Source organism: Phalangium opilio, unplaced genomic scaffold, assembly GCF_054372755.1.
Source record: "Phalangium opilio isolate 3A_F unplaced genomic scaffold, DU_Popi_V2 ptg000540l_1, whole genome shotgun sequence".
Lineage (NCBI taxonomy): Eukaryota > Metazoa > Arthropoda > Arachnida > Opiliones > Phalangiidae > Phalangium > Phalangium opilio.
The window spans coordinates 2400303-2424099 of record NW_028324244.1 but is presented as its reverse complement, the minus strand read 5'-3'; the positions used below and the strand labels follow the sequence as shown (position 1 = coordinate 2424099).

General features: G+C 40.6%; 3 protein-coding genes across 5 annotated transcripts; 2 read left to right on the top strand and 1 right to left on the bottom strand.

Annotated features, from left to right (window-relative positions):
• Nucleotides 1-94: 94 nt before the first annotated feature.
• peng (Pumilio and CPL domain-containing protein penguin) lies at nt 95-4155 on the top strand. Of its 2 annotated transcripts, XM_089862427.1 has the most exons (10): nt 95-1117; nt 1204-1467; nt 1529-2258; nt 2324-2460; nt 2529-2737; nt 2827-3136; nt 3217-3505; nt 3577-3735; nt 3800-3890; nt 4000-4155. In XM_089862427.1, the coding sequence occupies exons 2-10, from the start codon at nt 1465-1467 to the stop codon at nt 4139-4141; spliced, it is 2070 nt and encodes a 689-aa protein (XP_089718553.1). In that variant the 5' UTR covers nt 95-1117; nt 1204-1464; the 3' UTR covers nt 4142-4155. The 2 variants fall into 2 exon arrangements, with proteins under 2 accessions (XP_089718553.1, XP_089718552.1); XM_089862426.1 differs by having other exon boundaries at nt 95-1467.
• A 471-nt stretch (nt 4156-4626) lies between these two features.
• On the top strand, nt 4627-5512 carry snRNP-U1-C (small ribonucleoprotein particle U1 subunit C). The gene is made up of 4 exons (XM_089862428.1): nt 4627-4765; nt 4830-4872; nt 4938-5046; nt 5115-5512. Exons 1-4 carry the CDS (start codon nt 4758-4760, stop codon nt 5432-5434), a joined length of 480 nt encoding a protein of 159 aa, XP_089718554.1. The 5' UTR covers nt 4627-4757; the 3' UTR covers nt 5435-5512.
• Nucleotides 5513-8437: 2925 nt separating this feature from the next.
• On the bottom strand, nt 8438-12835 carry Klp68D (kinesin-like protein 68D). 2 transcript variants are annotated; one of them, XM_089862425.1, is made up of 14 exons: nt 12641-12835; nt 12298-12401; nt 12131-12216; nt 11944-12051; nt 11535-11868; nt 11316-11465; nt 10699-10791; nt 10416-10636; nt 10016-10352; nt 9643-9960; nt 9465-9583; nt 9254-9397; nt 9057-9183; nt 8438-8985 (listed from the first exon to the last, which is right to left on the bottom strand). In XM_089862425.1, exons 2-14 carry the CDS (start codon nt 12298-12300, stop codon nt 8581-8583), a joined length of 2445 nt encoding a protein of 814 aa, XP_089718551.1. In that variant the 5' UTR covers nt 12301-12401; nt 12641-12835; the 3' UTR covers nt 8438-8580. The 2 variants fall into 2 exon arrangements, with proteins under 2 accessions (XP_089718551.1, XP_089718549.1); XM_089862423.1 differs by lacking the exons at nt 12298-12401; nt 12641-12835 and having other exon boundaries at nt 12131-12225.
• Between the last annotated feature and the right edge of the window lie 10962 nt (nt 12836-23797).

The window sequence follows — 23797 nt, the reverse complement described above, 5'->3', positions numbered from 1 at the left end:
TAAGATATGTTCCATGGAACATATCTTATAAACTTATGATAATACTAAGGTTAGTTTCCCCGAGATACGCGCTAGCTTCAAACGTTACAGCAAAAGCGTTCCTTGGTTTCTTGAAGTAAAACTAATCAGTACAAAACTAAACTTCAAGAGTACATTAGACCATAAGTTTATAAGATATGTTCCATAAGTATGTCACTACCTATACTTCGTAAAGCTAGAGGCTTAATGAGAGCTAGTTCAAGAACGACGCGAGGATTGACTACACTCGGTTAAGCAGTCCATCCTCCTATTTAGTCTGTACTAAGCCTTTGACAGCGCCTCATCAGGCGTCGCTTTACGAGAATCTATGACGTTTCACCTACGTCACTTCATGACAAGCTCTGATTAACGAGTGACACACTTATGGAACATATCTTATAAACTTATGATTAGACCCAAGGTAATTTTTATTTGCAACGAGAATTTTGTTAATAAAAAGGCAGGGCGTTACGCTTTTGGTGGAGGTACTTATTTCAAATTATCTTTAAGATCTGAACCTAATTGTAATTTTAAAATCATCGGACGTATTTCCGGAATGTTTGTCTGTGCAGACTGGTCCTATAATTAGAAGAAGAATCGATAAAAAATCACTTGATTTTCCATTTCACCCTCCCTTTAAGGGATAATTCACTAGAAGTATATTTATTGTAGTAGGGATAGCGAGAGTACGTAAAGGATGTGTCTTAATTATGGGCTAGACAATCTGGTACAATCTTGTATAATCTAATACCATGGAAGAAAGTATGGAAGGCCGACTCAGCCCTTTTTTTGAAAGGTGACCGGTAGCCCTGCATACTACAGCGCCCCTAGCTGTCATACTGAAAACAAACATGGCGGCGTCCTTATTTAATGTATTTTCTTTTGGTGAAAAGGGTGGGTTTATTAACGGGATGGCGGGGAATTTGAAATTTTAAAAATCCCGCCTTTTTTGACAGCCTGGAAACTGTCGCTTTCAGTATGACGGACAGAGGGCGAACCCGTCGCTATTTTTAAAACAGCTCAAAGGGGGAGTCGGCCTTCCATACTTTCTTCCATGCTAATACTGTCTAAAAGGCATGTTTTGAACAAGGAGGATGGGGTTGGTACTGAATTTACAATTTTGACATTGGGAATTAATGTTTATTATAAAACTGTATCGACTCTAAAAGCTTGAATCCTTTTTAGAATAATAAAACACGTCAAAGCACACGTGTCATTAAAATTTCAGGTCAAGAAACCTACCTCCTCCCATAGAACTTAACGTTAATTTTGGGTTCCTTTGAACTCCCAGCCGATAGTTCAAAAGTCGCACTTTTTGGCCGATTGAATAGACTTCTATAGCGCTAGGCTGCGTTGTCGAGTGCGTGATCGAGTGGGCTATGATTAGGGTTAGGTAGTCGATTTTCCGTATACTTCAACGAGGCCCACGTGTATCAACAACTCAACATGGTAAATATAATTTGAATTAATTTCATGATATAATGGCTATTAATTGTTGGTTAAAATATAGAAGCCCAAGCAAGAGGGTAAAAATAAGGGGGCCAGCCCAGGAACTTTATCAAAAAAGGGGTTTAATGTTGCCAAACGAAAAGGCGCTAAAAACAATAAAAATGGACCAAATTTTAGCAAAAAATCCCCTAAAGCGAAGAAAATGAAGAGTCCTTATAAAACTAAACAGGGTAAGGATGCTAACAAAAAGGGAAAATCAACCAAATTACAAATGAAGACAAAGGAGGTTGTCAAAAATGTAAAGACTGCTGATGAAGAGGTCGCGTCCGATGATGATAGTGACATTGATCTCGGCGCTGTTAAATCAATCCTGAAAAATTCAAAGAAAAGTAGCGATAAGGAAGATGTTAAGGAAGTTTCCTTTTCATCTCCCGAGAAAAAGAAAGGAAAGAAGCGCAAATTAGAAGGTGAAGATGCTAAATCTGAAGATTCCGAAGCTAAAACCCCCAAACTTTGCGAAATGAAGAAGAAAGATCGTAAAGTTCTAAGGAGGCAACAAGAAAAAAGCAAGGTTTACGATCTGGCCGCGAAAAGCAAAAAAATTTGGGAAGTTATGAGAAGGGAAGACTGTACGGATGAGAAACGTCAGCAATTGTGTAAAACTTTAATGTCCCTGGTGACTGGCCACGTCAAGGAACTCATTTTTGCTCACGACACTGTCAGAGTTATTGAATGTCTTTTTGCTCACGCGAATAAGGAGCAAAAGAGCGCCCTATTCGAGGAATTAAAGGGTACCTACTAGAATCTCTACAGAAAATTTAGAGAAAATTATGTTTAAACCCGTTTAAATTTTCAGATAGTATCGTGTTACTTTCAAAGTCAAAGTATGCCAAGTTCTTTGTGTTAAAAGCATTGAAACACGGCTCAAAAGCCGAGAGGAGTGAAATAATCAATTCTTTTGTCGGCAAAGTGTCCAAGTTAATCAACCACACTGTAAGTTTTAGTTTTCCCAGAATTCTTTTAATTTTAAAAGTTAATTAATGAAGTTAATTTATAATTAGGAAGCTTCCGAGGTCTTAGAAGAAGCTTACAACGAATACGCCAACGCTTCTCAAAGATCCACCTTGGTTCAAGAATTCTACGGCCCAACATTCGCGGTTTTCAAAGATGAAGGCGTAACTGGACTACAAACTGTCTTGGAAAAACATCCCGCCCAGAAAGATTCCATTTTGGCCCACTTGAAAGAAATCCTAATGAAATTACCCGAGAAGTACGTATACGGATTTCTTCTTCTTCTTCTCGTTCGAAAAGAACATTTTAAAACTAATTTCTTTACAACGTCCGTCAAAATTAAAATAGGTCTGTGGTCAAGCACAGCGTCATTCATAACATTTTAAAGGATTATCTGACCTTTGCCGATGAGAAAGGTCGCTCGGAGGTTATCGAAGCTTGGAGAGAATCTTTACATCATATAGTACATACCCGAGATGGATCCAGAGCCACTATGACGTGTTTATGGCACGGAACCGCCAAAGATAGAAAACTTATCTTGAAAAGCTTCAAAACACTCGTCTCTAAAATTGCCACGGAAGAACAGGGATCCTACGTTTTAATGGCTATCTTTGATTGCGTGGATGACACCAAATTTGTTGAAAAAGTTATCGTTAACGTAAGACAACTATACTTTCGTGTTCATTTTATTCATTTCTTAGGCTTGACGCGTTTTTTATCTTTATCTTTATCTTTCAGGAACTATTACAAGATATGAATAATTTGGTGAACAACATTCACGGGCGTAAAGTTTTACTTTATTTACTTTGCCCTCGTGACCCCCTTCATTTTCATCCTCAAGTTGTGAACATTTTAAGCCAAGGAGACGATAATACGCGCAGTAAGAAGGAAACCTCCGTCAGACGTAAAGAATTAAATTCGGCCGTTAGCGAATTTTATCTGAAATACATCTCGGAAAATGTCGAAACTCTGGTGAAAGATAGCCATACTGTTCTCTTCGTTTTGACAACCTTGCAAAAGGCTACTTGTGAGTTAAATTCTTTGTTATTTGTTTCTTAAAGTATAATTGGTTCTTCTAATAACGATTTAAATTGTCAGCTGACGTAAGTGACGCCTATAAAGCTCTTTCAAAGTTTATTCTCTCGGAACCTTACCATCCTGTCAAAGGAAATGTTTTCCATCCTATTGAGGACAGTGCTAGCCATATGTTCTTGAAGAAATTAATCTTAAGTGATAAAGAAGAATCGAGAGAGAAAGGTAATAATTAACTATTGCTAAGCCTAAAGACAATTGCTAAGCCTTGGACAACTTTTGTCTTAAGTTTTTTTCAGTGAAGTTTTAATTTCGCAAGCTTCATCTGGAAGCTTAAAATCGTGGATTGAATGCAATAGGGGCGCTTTTCTGCTCTTACTGTAAGAATTTAATTGATTTTAAACCTTTAATCGCGTAGAGTTAATCGTTTTTTCATTACAAGGTCAATGGCAAAGGCTTAACTTCGATTTTTGTTTTCTCGTCTTACAGCCTTTTAGAAACGGAACGTCCAAATGTGGTTTCATTTATAACGAAGGAACTGGTGGGTCTCAACAAGAAACTCTCGCAAATGAAATACAAAGGGGCCGAATTGCTTCTTAAAAAATTAAAGGATGTAAAAGGAGTTCAATAAAATTTGTAATCCCAGATCATGGCCTAATTATTCATTTCGAAGTTCGCGCAAATATTTTATTTTTTCAAATAAATAATGCAAATGACGCGGGATTAACGTGGCGCTCAGCTTATCTGAGCCGAAAAATTTAAACCAGTGGTAGGGTTTTTTTTTTTTTTTTTGACCATATCCTCCGTTCTATGTCCTGAAATTTTAATAAGAGGCGTGTTACAATATATTCTATTATACTAAAAAGGATTTGAGCTATTACGATGTATAGGACAAAGGATCTGGCCTAAAAAGCTACCTCCTCCCATAGAACTTAATGTTCATTTTGGGTTCCTTTGAATAATCTTCAAAAGTTGCGCTTATACATACAACGGGCTTCTATGGCGCGAGCAGCTCGCGTCGTGTTGCGCGTGATCGAGTGGGCTATGTCCTAATCCACGTGTTCCAGTTGTTTTTACAAAAAGCACGTGCGACCCGGCTCAATGACGTCACGAAAATAGGCTAGTCAGTGTCGCCACCTTTCGCTATTACGTTTAATTTATTTTCTTTTGTTGTTTAGTAGGCGACGGTAGACGCTTTCAAGCTAATTAATGATCTGTTTATAACGCAATTAAACCGCCGCCTCACGATGCCCAAGTAAGTAATTTGAAAAATTCCCCCCTAATATTTTCAAATACTAAAAATAATACTTATTTTACAGGTATTACTGCGATTATTGCGATACTTATTTAACTCACGATTCTGTAAGTGAAGTGACCACCACGTACGTCGCCGTTAGTTAGTTAATTAATTTAATTAATTATTTCAGCCATCCGTAAGAAAAACTCACTGTAACGGTCGTAAACACAAAGAAAACGTTAAATTTTACTATCAAAAATGGATGGAAGAGCAAGCTCAATCCCTCATTGACGCTACGAGTAAGTATCATATCAGGATAGCCCTGATATGAAGTTTACATACTTTACACGTGTAACTTTCTTTACAGCGGCGGCGTTCAAAGCGGGTAAAATCCCAACCAGTCAGTTCATTCAGCCAATGGGTAAACCACCGGGCGGTGCCATGATACCACCCCCTAATTTACAAGTCCCTGGTCAACGTATGATGGTTGGTCCTCCTCAAATGGGAATGCCCCCTGGTATGCATATGCCGGGAGGTATGCCAATGATGGGACCACCCGGACCCATGCCACCCAACATGATGATGGGTATGAGACCTCCACCCAACTTTCCAATGATGCAGATGCAAATGAGACCGCCTCAGTTTGCCGGAATGGTACCTCCTCCTGCCACTCTCGGTCAAAAATAAAATGTTCCACCATTTTTTTTGGATGTATATATTTTTCCTCGGTGTTTTTTTTAAATGAATAAAAATTACGACTCAAAATTTGGTTTTGTGGAATTTTTTTTTTATCCCATATTTACCAACGTAAGATTAGATTACACAAAGTTATAGTTTAATTTTTCATCTGTTGCCGTTGATTTCTTTTTTATTGGTGAACTACTTAAGTTATATCTTCGTGTGAATTATCGTAGATTTTTTTTTTTTTCAAATAATCTACTTGAATATCGTTAATGTTAATTAATTATTTTTTTTATACATTTAGCTAATTAAAGAGAGCCTTAATAAGAGTGGGTAATTGAAGAGAGTATTTATTATAGGGGATTAAATAGATTGGAAGTATTTTATTTAAATATCAGCGTATTCAATTAATTAAAGTTTTTCTTAATTAACGCGAAATTTTTAATTTAAGGGTATTTGAAATTCGGAATTAAGCGATCAATTTCCAGTCCATTTAAGGCTCTCACCCATTTTTTTTTTTTTTTTTTTTTGGTTTTAAAACTTATTATTTTATTAATTTTGCGGGATTATAAATAATTAAATTTAAATTTAAATTAATTTTAGGCTTAGCACGGGGCGACAATGATTGACTTACTAGAATAAAATAAATAAAAGCAATCGCAAAATGCCAGGGATCTGATTGGCTACGAAGCTTCTATTACCCAGGGCCATCAAGAGAGTACGCGCCCCCCCTCCCCAGGAAATGAAGAAACCGTGGGCCCCCATCAAGACAGTCCTACAGGGCCCCCTAGAAGGTACAGGCCCCGGAAAACTGACCTAATTGGCCTTATTCCTGATCAACGCCACCGAGGCGTAGTGGCGACTTTTGGAACTATGATAATACGGTAGCCAATTACAGGTGGCGGTGGAGTCGATGTACTCTGATGGAGATCTGTTATTTTCTATGTTTTGTTGATCTTTCTGAATCATGTGAAGCGATATGGTTTCAAAAGTTTATTTTACCTTTCTTATTCTGTCTCATATTATGAAATAAGACTTTCGGAGTAAGTTTTCATTCGATTTTGGTCTATTTGGAGATTATTAGGTTAATAATAATTAGTTAAAACATGTTTTTTGAAGTTGAAGCGGTAATAATCAAAACATAGAAAATAACAGATCTCCATCAGAGTACGTCGACTCCACCTCCACCTCTAATTGGCTACCGTATTATTATAGTTCCAAAAGTCGCCGCTACGCCTCGGTGGCGTTGATCAGGAATAAGGCCAATTGCCCCCCCCCCTCTCTCTCTCGAATTCCCTGCTATTGTCCCCGCGCCAAGTCTCATTAAACGTGACACTCAAAGGCTTATTGCAAATATTTAAACAAAGTAGGGGTGGGGGGAATTGTTGTTTTTTTCTTTTAAAATATAATATATCAAACTTATTTACAACTAAACATAAACACAACCAATTTGTTTTTTAAAAAAAAAAACAAAAATGTAAAAACGAAAAATTAATTAATTAATTAACAATTATGTGCGCGGCACAATATATATTTATATAATTACTTTCTTTTTATAAGTACTTACTAAGCTTTTGTTAAAACAAAATATACACCAGGGTTAATTAATTAATTAACGGGTTTTAATTGAGGGCGGAGTCTTAAATTAAATTAATTACCGGGAAAGAACATCCATCCAGCGAGGGGCGTTTTAAATTTTATATAATATTTAAAGGGGGCTATAATTTAATTTGGGGTATAATAACTGCCGAACACCGTGTCCCATCATGCTAAACACGATTTTTGTTTTCCTCTCCTCCCTGACCTGTTAAGTTTGTTTTTGAAAAAGTTATATTAATTAAAACTCTTATTATATTATATCGTTTTATAAATATAACTTTTTAAATAGTGAATAAATTACGCTTAGCTTCGTTAAAAAGCAGTACTGCGACAAGTTAAACCTAAACCTTTTCTTAAATGGGGAAACGTAAAACGTAAGGAATGTAATGTATCTTTTATCGTAATTAATATATTTACGTTCTTGTTTTCCATCTAGGTTTAGGCTTCCGTCTAATTAGCCTTATTCCTGATCAGCGCCACCTACCCATAGCGGCGACTTTGAGAACTACTGTAAGCGGCAAGCCAATCAGATGTCGCTAAAATCTGGTGACGTCACTGACTGGCACTCTCGGGTCTTACCAAAAATGACGTCACCAGATTTTAGCGACATCTGATTGGCTTGCCGTTTACAGTAGTTCTCAAAGTCACCGCTATGGGTAGATGGCGCTGATCAGGAATAAGACCGCTAATTAGTTAGAAAGGTGGTCTCCCTTCCCATAGAAGAGAGTGTATGTGTAGGAAAAGTGCGCAAATAGATCTGACTAGTGAGAGAACTTTGATGCCGTACATCATAAGTAAAACTCCACCGAGAACTAGAACTCGAAAGGAACGAATCATTTTATCCAGTCGAGGAGGCGATCTATTAATAGATAATAAATCGCCTCCCTGACAAAGACTAAATTTAGAGCGAGCGCGTTTTTGACTAGAAGTGGTGGTGTTGTTGGGACAAGACCAAGAAGAACGTAGTCCAGCAGCTTCCGCCATGTCCGTCGTCGACGAGGAATGTTGGAGATAGAATTCCATTTCGTCGGGAAGACCGTGGCTGAACCTGAGCAAGGCGGCTCGAAGTAGAAACAAATCTTCCTCCCAGTCAGGAATGTCCAAAGACCCGAGAGGATCGAGAACCGACGTTAAATGATCCAGAACTTGACTGGGAAAAGCGCCATTAAGGTAAGAAGGAGTGACGAGTGGAGAAACTTCCAAAGAGGATGGAATTAACCAAGAGCTACTACAGTGGGAAGAAACTGAGGGCGAAGTGGACGAACGAGGGGCGGTATCCTCCGCCTCGGAAGAAGATTCGTCGTCGTCGCCGCTACCGCTACTACTAGAGGTTAAGGTGAAGCCGGTGTGGCAATCATTCTCGTTGTCACTGTGAATCTTGTCAAAACAAAACCGGTGATTATAACAAGTATTATCGTCATTTTTTAGGTCTTCTTCAAGGCAGGGGGAGGAGTCATTGACCGCGGAGGTTTTGGCGTTAGACACGGAAGTAATAAAACTGAAATAATCAGTTCCATCTTCTTCTTGGCTATCGTCATCATCCTCCCAGTCGTTTATTTGGGAACGAGCCCTCGCGATTGAGGATAATGGCTCACGGCGTCCGGCGTATCTGATTGGGGGGAACGTTGGTGGTACGCCGAGTTACTATGCGGTACATTAATGGCGGCGGCGGCCTTCCCTTGATGCTGAGCTCTGTGAGAGCGACTGCCGCCGGCTGAAGAAGACGACGAGGTTTTGGGACGGCAACCATTCTTCAAAGGTAAACGGGATTCTTTTCGGGTTGCCCTAATTTTGGCTTCCGATTGGAAAATTCCTCGGCTGGCGTCAATGTCTACGTCATCCTCACCTTTTAGAGCGTCGTCTAAGGCCGCTCTGACATGAGGGGCCAGAGTGGGAGCGTCGTAATCTCGCGTGGTTCTACCTGGCATGTCTAATTCAACTTGTAAGATATTTTCACCCTAAAAAAAAAAAGTTTTCAAACTTCCTAATCCGACAAGGCTTTCGACCTCTCCCCTTTGTCGTAACATACCCTATATCTAGGATTTCCACCGAGAACGGATGCCATTCTGGCGTATTCCGACATTGGCCGCCTACAACCGGCGGAAGATACTGGTCTTTTAGTAATAGAGGCTGCCGAGCCCACAGACTGGAGGATACTACGGGAAGACAATCTTTTAGATGGAACTAATTACCGGGAACAGACAGTAGTGAAAAGGCGCTTCTCACTTTCCACTTGAGTGAGTGGGAGTGGAAGATCCGCAATTGGTCAATGGTAACATTTTCCACTGATCATCTTCGTCGTCGAAATAAACTCTGTTCAAGACTTTAGCTTTGACTTCGGGAGGAACAAAATTCTCGATAATTAAGTACCTGAAAGAATCGCGTCAATTTAGGCCTAAAATTAAACTAGAATTAACCGTAATTAATTGATATTAACTTCAATTTCAACTCTTTCGTCAGTTCATTTTGAGTTTGTTCAAGTTCTTGTCGTTCTTTCGAATGTTCTTCCTGCAAATCTTGAATTTCACCTTTGACTCCTTGAAGTTTCGCGAATAGCTAAGAGAGCGAATTACATTATTCCGAGTTTCTTTTAAACAAGCCTACTCGATGGTTACTTTTTTTAGTTTTTTAGTTTTAATCTCAACTTCTTGTTGAAGGGAAGTATACGTTTCTCTGATTTCCGTCGATTCCTCTTCCCTTTCCTCCAACTTCTGTTTAATTTCCCTTTCCCTTCTCTTTTGCTCGGCAATTTCTTGCCTCCTTTGCTCCAAGGCCCTTTGTTGCTCGTTAGTATGATCAACGATATTTTTCCCTCCCGACAGAAGTTTGCTTTCCATGGACCTAATCTTAGTGGCCAACTTGTCCCTATTTTCTTGCTCCTTTTGTATAGCCGCCTGTCTTTTTTGAACTTCCGCTAATAATTCGTCCTTTTCCTATTGAACCGAGAGCTTCAGAAACGTATTCGTTTCTTTATAGAAGATATCTTACGTGTTCTAAGAGATTTTGTTGGCTTAAATAGGCCTTTTTCTCTTCTTCTAATCTATCGGCTTCTTCTTTCAAATCTTCAATGTGTTCTCCCTTGACGGGTGAACCTTCTAAACTCTTATCACCGCCCTCATTATCATCGTCGTCTCCTTCTTCCATGGCACCTTCCAAATCTTTCGTTCCATCCTTCAGCCTCTTGCGTTTTCTGTGCTTACCTTCTTTGGAAGCTAACTGAGCTTTCAAGCGAGCTATTTCTTGTTGAAACTCTCTCAAGAGAGCGTCCTTCGGATCTTCATTCACCCTCGGTTTATTCTTGATATTTTTAGCCCTATTAGCGTACCTAGAAATTCCTCGCGCTGTTAGCAAACCGTACAAGAGGCGGGGGGGGGGGCGGGGGGTATACCTTAAGGTAGTCAAGGTTTCGTCGTAATTATAACTGGCAGGCCCGATATTGGCCACCATGATGGTTTTAGCATTACCGCCCAAAGAATCTTGAAGCAAGCGCGTGAGTTTAGAATCTCTGTACGGGACGTGAGAGCTTTTGCCATCAACTAAGGCTGAAATAACATTTCCGAGGGCGGATAGTGAGAGATTAATTTTAATAGCTTCACGCTGACGTTCACCCTGAAATATTTAAATTAAATGCCAGCCAAACTTCAAACTAGTTTCTTTTTAAACAATCTTACAATGGCACCAGTTTTGGCTTGCCTTTCACTACCAGCTAAATCGACTAGATTTAATTTTCCAACTCTTATATGGTGCTCGCCATCGGCTCCCAACTAAGTTTTTAAAGAAAGTGTTTTTTTTTTTTTTTTATTTTCAAGTTTATAAGAGTAATATTTCCAGGGCTGTGCGGGTCCAGATTTTTGGGTGTCGGGTAAACTTCGGGTAATAGAAAATTTTAACCGCCGCGGGTATCGGGTCCTATTCTCAATTACCCGTCTGGGGGTATCCTGCAAAATCCCCAAAATTAGCTTTCAGGTTCAATTCGGGTCTTTGTTTTTCCTTACAGTCCAAGTAAAAGCTAGATTTCAAAACTGAGCCATTATCCCATAGGTGTAATTCATTAAACAATTTTAATTAATAACTTGTTACTAATTAAATTATTTAATAATGAAAGGCAGAAGTATTGAAACACGCGCGCTAACGTCATGAACTGGCCCCTGGGGATTTTGTCAGACTCAGCGGGTATTGGCAAAGGCTTAAAATTGGGACTAGGGTACCCGTTCGCGTCCTAAAAAATATGTTTCGGGTATCTGGTCGGGTACCCGCACACCCCTGAATATTTCTTTTTTAAACGTACATCGCTGTGCTCTATAGTAATAATGAAAATGGCATGTGATCTAGAGCTACGAAGATTCATATTAGTGGCCCCAACGGATCTATTTTGATTTCCTACAGACATGACGTGCTCAATTTCTTTTACACTTTTACATACAAATGAAGATAAATCCTGTTGAAAAATTAAATGACCTTTTACGTTAGAACGAGTCAACAAAATATACTAAATGTCATCGGTTACTTTGACAAAAACGCCCGTATCGGGTCTTTCTTTTAATTCCAAGTGCTTAGTTTGATCTTTGGCTAAAAGATCGCGAATTTCTTCCTGATAAATTTCCAGATAAGAAGTTCTGACTAGATATTGCTGATTAGTGGATCTGGCTATGCAACTAAAAATGTGATCGAAGGAATTTGGGATAACGCCTCTCCTTTCAGGATCATTGTGAACCCCTTCCATCGTGTACGTTTTTCCCGTCCCCGTTTGACCGTAAGCGAATATAGTGCCGTTAAAGCCCTTTAAAACAGAGTCGACTAATGGCCTAAAGGTTTCATCGTAAAGATCAGTTTGTTTTGAACTGAAAAACGAGAAAAAATTAGTGAATTAGCTCAATAGTTCGTCAGAACCACAACTCGGTACTAAATTAACGTACTTCCAATCATAAACAGCGTCAAAGGTAAATTGTTTGGGAGGTTCTTCAGTCATGTGTCTAGGATTTGTAAGCTCAACCACACCCCTGTCTGACGATATTGACACAACCCTAATGTATAAACTCAAATATTAGCCTTTAAAGGCATCAACGGGGAAAACCTTTTAAGGGATAGTAAAATTATAATTGCCTTTCATATCCATCCGATATTTCCTTTTCATTCATGGGCCTACATCTTACGATCACTTTGACACACTCCAAGCTGCTCGTTTTAAGCTTCAACATTACCGAAAGATTATTTCTCACTTTTGAAAGATCTAATACGCGCCTTTTTCAACTTTATTTAGTAGTCATTACCATTTTGGTATATATCTTTGGGTACGACGATACGGAGGTAAACTGAACTTGACCTAATAGTCTGGATTATGACGGAGGACTTTCCGATTACATATTTCAATTTTCTAGGAAACAGAATGAAGACTTATTTAAGAAAGGGCCTTCCAGTTTGGACCATCGCTTTAATTTGAAAGAGCGCAATCATTGCGTAATGGATTTGGGTATAATTTGATGCGTCATAAACGGGACACCCGAGCCCTCCCCTCCTGTCGGTTGGCTTCTCGGCAAAACCACCACCCACTCTGACAATCATTAGGCCTAGGTCGTATCGATCGATGACTTCTATTTTTTCGAGAATACTTACAATTCATTTTCGCGGGAAACTAAACCGGATTCTACTTCACTTTTTGAGGAAATTTAAAGACTCCCACATATTAAATTTCACGAATAAACGTCTATTATTTTCTAGAAAATATTAAAACGGCCGATTAGCCGCTGTCAAATTTTACTTTACGGGATTAAACAATAACATACGCCATCTTTAAATAAAGATCTGCAGCGTTGCCAGACGTACGATAATTATAGTACAATGCGATTGCGTACGATAATTTTGACGCTCTACTATCGCTAAATTCGATAATTCGGCTTAGGAGTACGATAACTGTACTATAATTTCGAATTTAGAAGGAATTTGAACTAATCTGGGCACAAAAGGCTCACTAGGTGTAGAAAAAGACGAAATAGGAGGAAGTGAATCATGTTCATATCATAGTAATAATACACTAAAGCCCAAAGGCAGGATGTTGTGAGAAACGCTTGGAGACGTTCTTTACTTTTCTCCTTCAGGACCCTTGTACTGATTTTAGTATAGTAAGACTGTAAGGTGAATCAAAACACCCGCATTGGTTTTACCGCTATTTTGGAGGCGCTCAGAGCGTACGATAAATTTGGTTGAAAATCGATAATTTTTTGGATTTGGTACGATAATTTGGTAATTTTTATCTGGCAACTCTGCCCGTGGGTAAACCTAGTAGAGTGTCACTATTCTCACACCCCGGGTAGAAATAGGCGGAAGCCTATTCCTACCCTAGGTGAAAATAGCGTAGAGGCTATATCCACCCTACCATCTGACTAAGAATTGAGGTAAGGACTGCGGTAGGGTGAAAATAGCTTGGCTGCTATTTCCACCGCCCGGTGAAGTCTACCCCGGGTGACCATAGCGTCGAGGCTATATCCACCCTACCGCGTGACTAAGAATTTGAGTAAGGACCTCGGTAGGGTGAAAATAGCTTGGGCGCTATTTTCACCGTCCGGTGAAGGGAAAAGTCTACCCCGGGTGAACATAGCGTAGATTTTATTTCCACCCTACCACGTGACTAAGAATGGAGGTAAGGGCCGCGGGAGGGTGAAAATAGCTTGGGCGCTATTTTCACCGCCCGGTGAAGTCTACACCGGGTGAACATAGCGTGGATTATATTTCCACCCTACCACGTGAGTAAGAATTGAGGTAAGGGCCGCGGGAGGGTGAAAATAGCTTGGGCGCTATTTTCACCGTCCGGTGAAGGGAAAAGTCTACCCCGGGTGAACATAGCGTAGATTTTATTTCCACCCTACCACGTGAGTAAGAATGGAGGTAAGGGCCGCGGGAGGGTGAAAATAGCTTGGGCGCTATTTTCACCGCCCGGTGAAGTCTACCCCGGGTGAACATAGCGTGGATTATATTTCCACCCTACCACGTGAGTAAGAATTGAGGTAAGGGCCGCGGGAGGGTGAAAATAGCTTGGGCGCTATTTTCACCGTCCGGTGAAGGGAAAAGTCTACCCCGGGTGAACATAGCGTAGATTTTATTTCCACCCTACCACGTGACTAAGAATGGAGGTAAGGGCCGCGGGAGGGTGAAAATAGCTTGGGCGCTATTTTCACCGCCCGGTGAAGTCTACCCCGGGTGAACATAGCGTGGATTATATTTCCACCCTACCACGTGAGTAAGAATTGAGGTAAGGGCCGCGGGAGGGTGAAAATAGCTTGGGCGCTATTTTCACCGTCCGGTGAAGGGAAAAGTCTACCCCGGGTGAACATAGCGTAGATTTTATTTCCACCCTACCACGTGAATAAGAATGGAGGTGAGGGCCGCGGGAGGGTGAAAATAGCTTGGGCGCTATTTTCACCGCCCGGTGAAGTCTACCCCGGGTGAAAATAGCTTCCAGGCTATTTCCACCGTACCATGTGACTAACCCTTGTTTTACGTATTTTCCAAAAGTTCGCCATACATTTAAAGATTATATACGCACTGTATGGAAATTATTACTCGAAGTTTACAAAACATGTAAATAACGCTAGAAAACTTAAAACAACTTATACCATAAGCTATTTTTGGACACCATAGTTTAACTTTAGACCACGTTAGGATTATTTTTGAGACTAATGTCATTTCGGTAAAAACTTGCTTTTATAATCAAACCATAGAAACTGTTCATGTTGGAAGAACTTTTGAATACATAAAAAGATCCTTAAATATGACTATAACCATAAGCCTATAAAACCCCACCTACCGGTAAAATTTATAGGCTTATGCTATAACATACTCAAAGGACATCCCCGTATCTCTAATATAACCAGAGTTATGAGCCTTCAAAGTTTAGTGTAATGTTAATTCTATGGAGGGGATGTTTATGAACATTTTGTTTAAAAGGAATGACCAAAATATTCTCGGCCGCATGGCGTCACGCGGGAGTGCGGTCACGTGGTAGGGTAGGAATAGTAGTCAGACTATTTTCACCCGGGAGGGGGTGAAAATAGCGTACGAGCTATTTTCACCCGGGGGGGGGTGAGAATAGCGTATAAGCTATTTTCACCCGGGGGGGGTGAGAATAGCGCGTAGGCTATTTCCACCCGGGGGTGAGAATAGACACTCTCTTTTTTTAATTATTTTGTAGTGGTTTTTTTACGGTTAGGGGCTGTACATAGACATTAGAATACTATAAGATGGCCTCCACTGACGTCTGCTACGGTGCGTTCCAGACCAGAGGGTAGTACTTCTTTGGTAGTACTGAGGGCCGCAAATAAGAAAATTTTCTTATAGGACACGTGCACAGTCTGAGTAAGCACGGATGTGCTCCGTGGTCCGTGGAGTAAGTGAGTAACCGGAGCAACGCCTACGAGATTTATGTAAAGCCTATGCACGCGGCTCCATAGAGACTATAAACCCCAAGGAGTGGAAGGAATGCCTCAACTTGTTGCCCCTTTTTTCCTGGTACAGGGCGACTTCCGCTAAGCAAAATTAAACGGGCCGGAAGCTCTCATGTACCAATTTAGGAGCAACATCATTATTTGCGCTTGTAGAGCGGGGGACCTGCCACTCCTTGGGGTTTATAGTCTCTATGGCGGCTCATTCTGAATGTTTTTCTGGAGTTTATACTCAAAATTTCGACCTGGGTGGGTGGAAGGAAGAGATTCGGTGAAAAAAGCTTACAGAATAGGGTCCCAGGGAAGAATTCGCAAGAGACACTTTGGTCTGGGAAATATTTCTCCCCCTTTGTGATAATTTAATTAAGTAATTAACTCATGAACCAGACATTTTCCAGTAATGAGACATGGTTCATTCGATTCTTGATATTGAGTAGAATATTTTGGAATATTTTCATGAAAATTGTATGTTAGGGGGCCGAGATAATCTAGTTTTTCTCCCCCTTTGTGATAATTTAATTAAGTAATTAAATCATAAACCAGACATTTTCCAGAGGCGAGGCTTGGCTCAATCGATTCGTGATATTTGTTTATTTATTTATTTGCTACGAATAGTACATATAAGCCAGTAGGGCTCGGTTAGTACCTTAGAAAAAAAAAAGAATAGTTAAATTTAAATATCAGTATTAGGGTAAATTACAGTGGGTGGACAAGTTAAATTTTAAGGTAAAAAGGGCAAGTTAAATTTGAATTGGAAGGGGCAAGTTGAATTTAAATTATAGAGAACAAGTTAAGTTGAAGATTATTGAAATAGAATTAGTTAACTTAGGGCGATGATGGACTCGGGGAGTGCGTTCCAATCAGTTACTACGGAGTGAGTGAAGTGATGTAAGCGAACGGTGGTGTTGGCCCTAGGTTTAAGCAATTTGAGGGAATGCCCGCGCGTAGAGTGGATAGGTGCGGGACTAAAGAAGTTATTGATATCTAGGACAAGTTTATTATTGAAAAAGTCGTGTAATAAGCATAGGTTGTTGATGCGGTGACGGGTTAGGACTGGGTCAATGGAAAGTTTTGACAATCTAACTGGGGCGGGCAGGTGATCTAGCTTGTGAGCCAATTTAGTGATCCTGTTTTGAGCTTTTTGGAGGGTTGTAACACCATTGCAGGAGGAAGGGGTCCAAATTGGGGATGCATAGTCTATTAGGGGTAAGGCTAGGGAATTATAAATTGTCTTAATTAGTTTTGGGGAACGAGTGGAGAAGTGACGCCGAATTAACCCAGAGATACTACTTAGGCGTTTGCTGACTTTATTTGTGTGTTGAGAGAATTTTAAGTCGGGTTCTACAATAACACCTAAATCTGGCTCTGACAAGGAGGCTTTAATAGGGCTATCATAGAGTAAATATGTGTGACGGGGGTTTGATGAGCCTAGGTGAAGGACTGCACATTTATTGACATTGAAATTGAGGCCATGAGTGGTAGCCCAGTTCTCAATAGAATGTAAATCTGCCTGGAGATTAGTGACGTCTGAAGAGGAGCGGATGCGGTGAAATAGTTTAGCATCGTCAGCAAAAAGCAATAATGAGGCAGAGCGTACTACATCAGGAAGGGAATTTATAAAAGCATTAAAGAGGAGGGGGGCTAAGACTGAACCCTGAGGTACACCTTTCTCTATTGGGGCCCAAGGTGAGTGTTTGCCTTTGACTACCACACGCTGACGACGATTCGACAAATAATTCTGCAGCCAGAGGAGAGCCCTGCTGGTGACTCCAGCATTGCTAAGGGACTTCAAAAGTAAATCATGGGGAATACTATCGAAGGCTTTGGCAAGGTCAAGGTAGATTACGTCAACACTGGAGCCGTCGTCTAACCATTTAGTCCATTGGTTGGTTGCAACTAGTAAATTGGTAACACAAGAGTGGTTGTGCCGAAAACCGTGTTGGGCCGTATTAAAGAAATTAGTATTGCCGAAGAAATGGAGTAATTGATTATGAACCAAGATTTCGATTATTTTTGACATAGTATTGAGGGAACTAATTGGACGATAGTTGGAGGCGTCAGTACGAGAACCCTTCTTGTGGATTGGGGTGAGATTGGCCTCTTTCCACTGGGGAGGTAGAGTGCCAGAAGAGAATGAGAGGGATATCAACCTGTGTAGGGGGTAGCAGAGTTGTACAGCGAATTGCCTTAAGATTAGTGGGTGGATGCCATCAGGGCCAGGGGACTTGTTAGTGGGGAGTGAGGTGAGAATTTTGAGTAAATTTGGGAGTGAGCAGTCAAATTGGGAGAGGCTAGTAGAGGGGCAAGAGACCTGAGGGGGGATGTACTGGGACGCTAGGGGGTCAGCAACAGTCGTCGCAAAGTAATCATTGAGAACTGTGGCACTGTCAAGGTGGGTAGTAGTAAGGGAACCATCAGGTGCACGTAGTTGAAGTTGGGGAAAACGACATTTACGGAATTTATTAACATAGGCATAAAAAGATTTAGGATTGGTGGAAATTTGGGTAATGAGGGTAGCCTCGTGTTTCCTTTTCAAGTTTCTGGTGTGGTTGGTATAGGCATTGCGAGCCTTGCGGTAATCAGCTAGACGAGCAGCAATAGTTTCAAGGGATAAATGGGCAGCTTTAGCTTGCTTTAGCCTGCGCCAAGCTAAGGTTTTGTAATGTAGAGATTTTTTTGTACGGGGGCGGATAGCGTAGGGTTTAATAGGGGTACGGAATGGGACAAAAGCTTCTATACATGATAAGATAATTGAGTGAAAAGCACTCCAAAAGGAGTCGAGGTTGTCGCCCTGAAATAGGGTGTCCCAGTTGATGGAATCGAGGAAGGCACTAAACGGGACTAGGTTACATTTAAAAAAATTTCTTATGGGGCGGTGTAAATAGTTAGGGGTAGTGAGGTTGGCTAGAAAAACAACAACATTATGGTCACTTTGGCCCAACGGAGGCAAATATGCAGGGCTAAAGATCAAGTGTTCGTCGGTACTAAAAACTAGGTCTAGTACACTATCGTCCGAGTTAACACCGCCGTTCCGAGTGGTGGAAGTAATAAATTGAGTTAAGTCACAGTTGATGACAGTGTCGAGAAAGGTTCGTGAGGAAGGGCTGGCGCCCCTCTGGTGAATGGAGTTCACCCAGTCCAATTTCGGGTAATTGAAATCACCGAGTAAGAGGAGGGTAAAACTGTTTGAGTCACAATAGCGAGTTATAGCATTGAGATATTCGAGGAGTTGAGAATGGTTGTCATACGTTGGGGAGCGGTAAATTACTCCAATACAGATCGTCATGAGAGGGAGCGTTAGGAGAACCGTAAGTAGATCGAGACCGCAGTAGTGGTCACATGAGGGTGTGAAGTTAAAATCAGAGTAATCGAGTTGACGCGAGGGCATATGATCGAGTAAATATAGCGCGACACCACCGCCTGGAGAGCAAAGACGATCCACGCGAAATAGTGCATAACCATCGATAGGGTACTCATTAGGAGTATGATCAGGGGTCCACCAGGTTTCAGTGATGGCGGTAAGTGTAGGGTGATGTAGCGAAATTAGTGAGCAGAGTTCTGTGAACTTGACGGGGCCACAGAGGCTGCGGGCATTAAGAAGAAGGCCCTTCGAAAAGTTGGTGCCTTTGGGTAGTTTATATGCTGGCGGGTCGAGTTTTGGTAACGAGTTCATAAGGCATTGAAGGTAAGTATCGGAGTGAGGGGTGAAAGGTTGGATCGTAGGGTTCAGGGGGGGATGTGGTTGAGTAGGGAGCGTAGACAGGATCGGGATATAATTAGAGCAATTAACTTGGGGTGAGTGGTTCACTGATAGTTTTTTTTGTAGGTGGCACTCGAGTATTGTAAGGTAGTAGGTGGCGGAGCAAACGATTGTTGGTAGAACGGGGAAGGTAGTGATGGTGTAGTGTGCCATGTGTTGGAGTAGTGCGGACGAGCTGGAAAGGGTGCGAGCATCCTTGGCTGGGGAATTGGGGGCTGTAATGGGGTAGGGAGTAATGGGGGCGATGAGCGAAGTGTAGGCACGTCATTGTGGAGTAAGTGGTCGCTAGTAGGCGTAGTAGTAGGTTTAGGTGCAAGGGTGCTTGACTCAGCGCGTGAGAGGGATGAAGAGCGCGAGCAAATCTTGCCTTGTCGTATGACTAGGTCGTGACGGCCAGTGGCGCGGAGTTCTTGAAGTTGACGGCGTAAGTCTTTGTGCGCCTGCCGCTGTTCAGGGGTTCTGTCAACTGTGTAGGTGAAGGAGAAGCCATAATTTGTGTCAGCTTTGAGCGTATGTAACTGGCTTATAAAGTTTTGGCGCGCTTTCACAGTAGGAAATTTGAAAATAATCGGACGGGGTCGGTGGTCGATATGCAGCGCACCGAGGCGGTAAAAATTAACAAGGAGAATGTCGTCAAGTGTTAGGCCGGTGTCACGCAGTAGGGTCTTACAAAAAGAAGCATCGTCATCGTCTGAGGTATCAGGGACGTTGAATAGCAAAGCGTTACGTTTACGATGTTCGGTGGTAAAGGTAACACCGCGATTGGTGAAAGTCTGACTAGTTTGGAGGGATTTGAGATGGTTTAGTTCAGTTCGCAGGTCCTCTAGGTCGGCATGCAGGGGGTCAAGTGAGGGAGTGTTAGCAACTGTTGATTCTCGATGCTTGGTGAGGGCAAGTACGTCAGCTTGGAGGGCACTAATGGAGGTCTGGTGAGTGTCTAGAAGTTTCTTACTGTCAGTACTATGAACGTCCAGGAGTTCACGGAGGGATTTGGCTTCATCTTGGGAACTTAAGAGTTTAGTATCAAGAGTTTGTACAGTAGTTGCGAGAACTTCCGTCTGAGTACGCAAAAGGGCAGTAGATTCCTCAATGACGCGGAGGAAGGCCTGCAGTTGGAGGATATCACAGCGGTTGGAATCACAGGTTTTTTGCACCTCATTGAGAGGAGAATCACATTTGGTTTGTACGTCACGGCGAAGAGAATCATATTGTGTTTGTAGAGTTGAAATGGAAGCGGTGAGATTAGTGGTAGTGTGCAAACTAGGTAAGGCACTAATAGTTTTCTGTAGGGAGAGTTGGTCGTTTTGTATAGTGCGGACAGTAGCGAGCGTATGGTAGAACGTAGGTACTAGTGGAACGCAATGTTTACAGTAGAATTTGAAATTGTCACTTGGGTGAGCAAGATGGGCTTGATATAAGTCAAGAGTAATATTAGAACAGCTTATGTGCGACCAGTAGTGGCAGAGGTCACATTGTAGACCTTCGTCCGTGTCAAGAACCAATTGCGAGCAAGAGGGACAGGTAGCTGGGTCTAAAGTTGATGCATGAGGGAGAGGCACGAGGGGGTCCATAGTGTCAGATTTAATGTTTTGAGATTGCGAATTAGATACAGAACGCGTAGAATAAGGATGTATCACAGGAGTGTCATTGAAAGACTTGCCAGGGTCAAGGGTTTTCAATATTTTTGATGAAGGGGGCGGAGTGCGAGGAAAAGGCATTGTATAGACTAGTAAGCGCCAAGGCTTAAGGACATCCGTTCACAAAATATGGGAATACACCACATTTTCGCGATGCACCCGCGCAAACAATTAAAAAATCGCGTAAAGGAACGTTTTAGGCGTAGAAATCCGTTACATTTCATCGTATAACTAGAATAATTACTGTTGAAAGTAGTTAAGAACCGGGAGCTAACGCGACAGTAAGTCCGCTAAGAGATCCTATTCTTCTACCTTAAGATAAAAATCCGTTTTAGCATAAATGCCTTTGGTGTCTTCCAAAATCAAGCGGTCTTCCCCAATATCGACGTTTAAATACGTACTGTCAACTTTTGGTATAGTGTCAAATCACAACTTTGGATTTTCTATTATTTTTAACTTAAAAACCTTTTATAAAAGTGTTATTTCGCTTTAAACTAATCAAACTTAACTTATTTAATATTAATTTTGACTTAATTACCGTTAACTAACTCGATAAAAGTTAATTTCAAGCCAAAAACGGGAGCTTTTCAAAAACTACAAACTCATTCTTTTGCGGTGTTTTGCCGCCGAAAATTTAATTTATTGAGTTGAATATTTAGGAATATTTTCATGAAAATTGCATGTTAGGGGGCCGAGGTAATCAGGTTTTTTTCCTTTTGTAGGGATGATATTGGAGAATTTTTTGTTTTAGTTTCATAGGTCTGAAGCAATTTTTCCGTCGTGAGTCCGGCAGAAGTTTCGCCTAAGTTTTTTTTTATTCTGCTGATTCTGTTGGGATTCTGTTCTGCTATAAAAAAATTTAATTTTTTGGCCTAAATGGGAAATAAAGTTATTTGTATTTCAATTATTAATAATAATAATAATAATAATAATAATTGCTTTTTATTAGGAACATCCATTAAGAATAATAATCTTATTTACAGTGGAGTCCTATTATTAAATTAATTAAAAGAGAAAAATAAAATAAGAAATAATACAGGTTAAAATCGTATAGTTTACAATAACTTTTTAAGGTGGTTTTTTATACAGCTTTTTGGTTTATGTTTAGATTAGTCAGGAATGTAATTTCGCACTGCATTTTTAAATTGGGTTATTGTTTTTAGTGATTTAACCTCATTGTCCAGTTTATTCCAACATGTTATACCTTGAAATTTGACACTTCTATCTCTGTTACGTGAGGTACAAGTTTCAGTGTAAAAGTTAAGCTTATCTCCCCTAGTTCTCAGATTAGAACTGCTTTTTGGGAACCAGTTTGAAACATATTCTGGTACGATCGAGTTTTTGACCTTAAACATGAAGATTAACAGGTCTGTAAAATAGTTAGAATCCGGCGTGTTTATTTGCGCGACTTCTCTGGCCAATGTCGCTGAAGAGTACTTGCGTTTATTGGAGATTAGTTTAGCACACTTGTTATGAAGGGAATACAGTTTAGTTTGGTTGGCCTTAGATGTATTATGGTAAAAAATATTGCAATATTGCAATATTGGTTTTACACAGGAATTGTAAAGTGTACGTAGTGTCTCTGTGGGAAGATTATTTTGTAGCGGTCTAAGTATCCAGAGACGAGTGTTTACCTTCTTGAGGACGTATTCTACATGATTTGACCAGGAGAGGAGCTCGTCAAGCCACAGGCCCAAATATTTATAGTGTGTTACTCTTTTTATTGTCCCGTCACATAGTGAGGTTAGATTATTAGCTAGTTGTCTCATCTGCTTGTTCGGAGAGATTAACATAAAATTTGTTTTCTCGGTATTTAAGATCAGACCCTTTTTAAGTAGAGTTTCCTTAAATGATCTCAGATCCTGTTCGGTGTCTTTAATTAAAGTCTGCAGATCCTTGTCTGATGAAATTAGGGCTGTGTCGTCAGCATATTCTTTAGATTTGGATGATCTTAGGCATTTATGGTTGTCGGACGTATATATATTGAAAAGAAGGGGGCCCATAACACTACCCTGTGGGACCCCGTGTTTAACGGACCCTTTTTCCGAGTAATATTCGTTGTGAAAAAAGACTTGTTGCCTATTTTGTAAATAGGATCTAAACCATTCAAGGACTTTATCACGAATTCCTATGTTTTCGAGGTCCCTAAGCAGGTTGGCATGTATCACAGTGTCGAAAGCTTTGGAAAGGTCAATAAAGACCAATATTACATAGTGGTCCTTTTGTAGGTTTCCTAATACTGTTTCGAATAGGTCAAAAATGCATGTAGTGGTGGAATGTCTTGCTCTAAACCCGCTTTGGTAGGGATATAAAATTTGATTTTCTTCGAGATAGTCGTATACGTTTCTGTATGCCAGTCTTTCACACAATAGGGATAGGGCTGGCAGGATTGAAATGGGGCGGTAATTTTTAGGATCTTTGACGTCCCCGGACTTGTAAATTGGAATGACTTTGGCCAATTTCCATTGTGTTGGAAATGTTCCAGATGCCAAGACTAAGTTAATAATTTTCGCTACTATTTTAGCTATTATAGCGGCTAGCGCTTTAAGAAGTGCTGGGCTTAGATCATCGATCCCGCATGCCTTGTTGGTATCCATTTTTTTGAGCATATTGAAAATTTCGTTTTCAGTAACCGCCGAGAAATTCGATAGGGTTTTTAACTCAGTTTCTTCTTCAGTATTTACGGTCTTATAATTTTGGGTGGTAGCATTTGGAAGATTTTTATCTAGTAGTTGTTCGGCTACGTTAATATAGTAGTCGTTGAACACGTTTACTATGTCTCTAGGGTCTTCTATTGTCCCGTTCCTATAGGTAACTTTGGTGATTAGTTTTCGTTGTTTTTGTTTAAGAAATGGTTTTAGCGTCTTCCAAAAATCTGCTGTTGATTTGTCTTTACTAAGGTTATTTTGAAAGTAGTTTGTTCTACTTTGGTGTATTA

What these genes read in the sequence shown, in the direction of transcription:
- peng (XM_089862427.1), top strand. An exon ending in CCTATTCGAGGAATTAAAGG is followed by an intron (nt 2,259 to 2,323) that starts GTACCTACTAGA and finishes TTAAATTTTCAG; the next exon opens with ATAGTATCGTGTTACTTTCA. An exon ending in CTAATGAAATTACCCGAGAA is followed by an intron (nt 2,738 to 2,826) that starts GTACGTATACGG and finishes AAATTAAAATAG; the next exon opens with GTCTGTGGTCAAGCACAGCG.
- snRNP-U1-C (XM_089862428.1), top strand. An exon ending in CTTATTTAACTCACGATTCT is followed by an intron (nt 4,873 to 4,937) that starts GTAAGTGAAGTG and finishes TAATTATTTCAG; the next exon opens with CCATCCGTAAGAAAAACTCA. An exon ending in ATCCCTCATTGACGCTACGA is followed by an intron (nt 5,047 to 5,114) that starts GTAAGTATCATA and finishes CTTTCTTTACAG; the next exon opens with CGGCGGCGTTCAAAGCGGGT.
- Klp68D (XM_089862423.1), bottom strand. Translation starts at nt 12,225, where the DNA reads ATGTTGAAGCTTAAAACGAGCAGCTTGGAGTGTGTCAAAGTGATCGTA. An exon ending in ATATCGGATGGATATGAAAG is followed by an intron (nt 12,052 to 12,130) that starts GCAATTATAATT and finishes TTTATACATTAG; the next exon opens with GGTTGTGTCAATATCGTCAG. An exon ending in AAACTAAAAAACTAAAAAAA is followed by an intron (nt 9,584 to 9,642) that starts GTAACCATCGAG and finishes TCGCTCTCTTAG; the next exon opens with CTATTCGCGAAACTTCAAGG.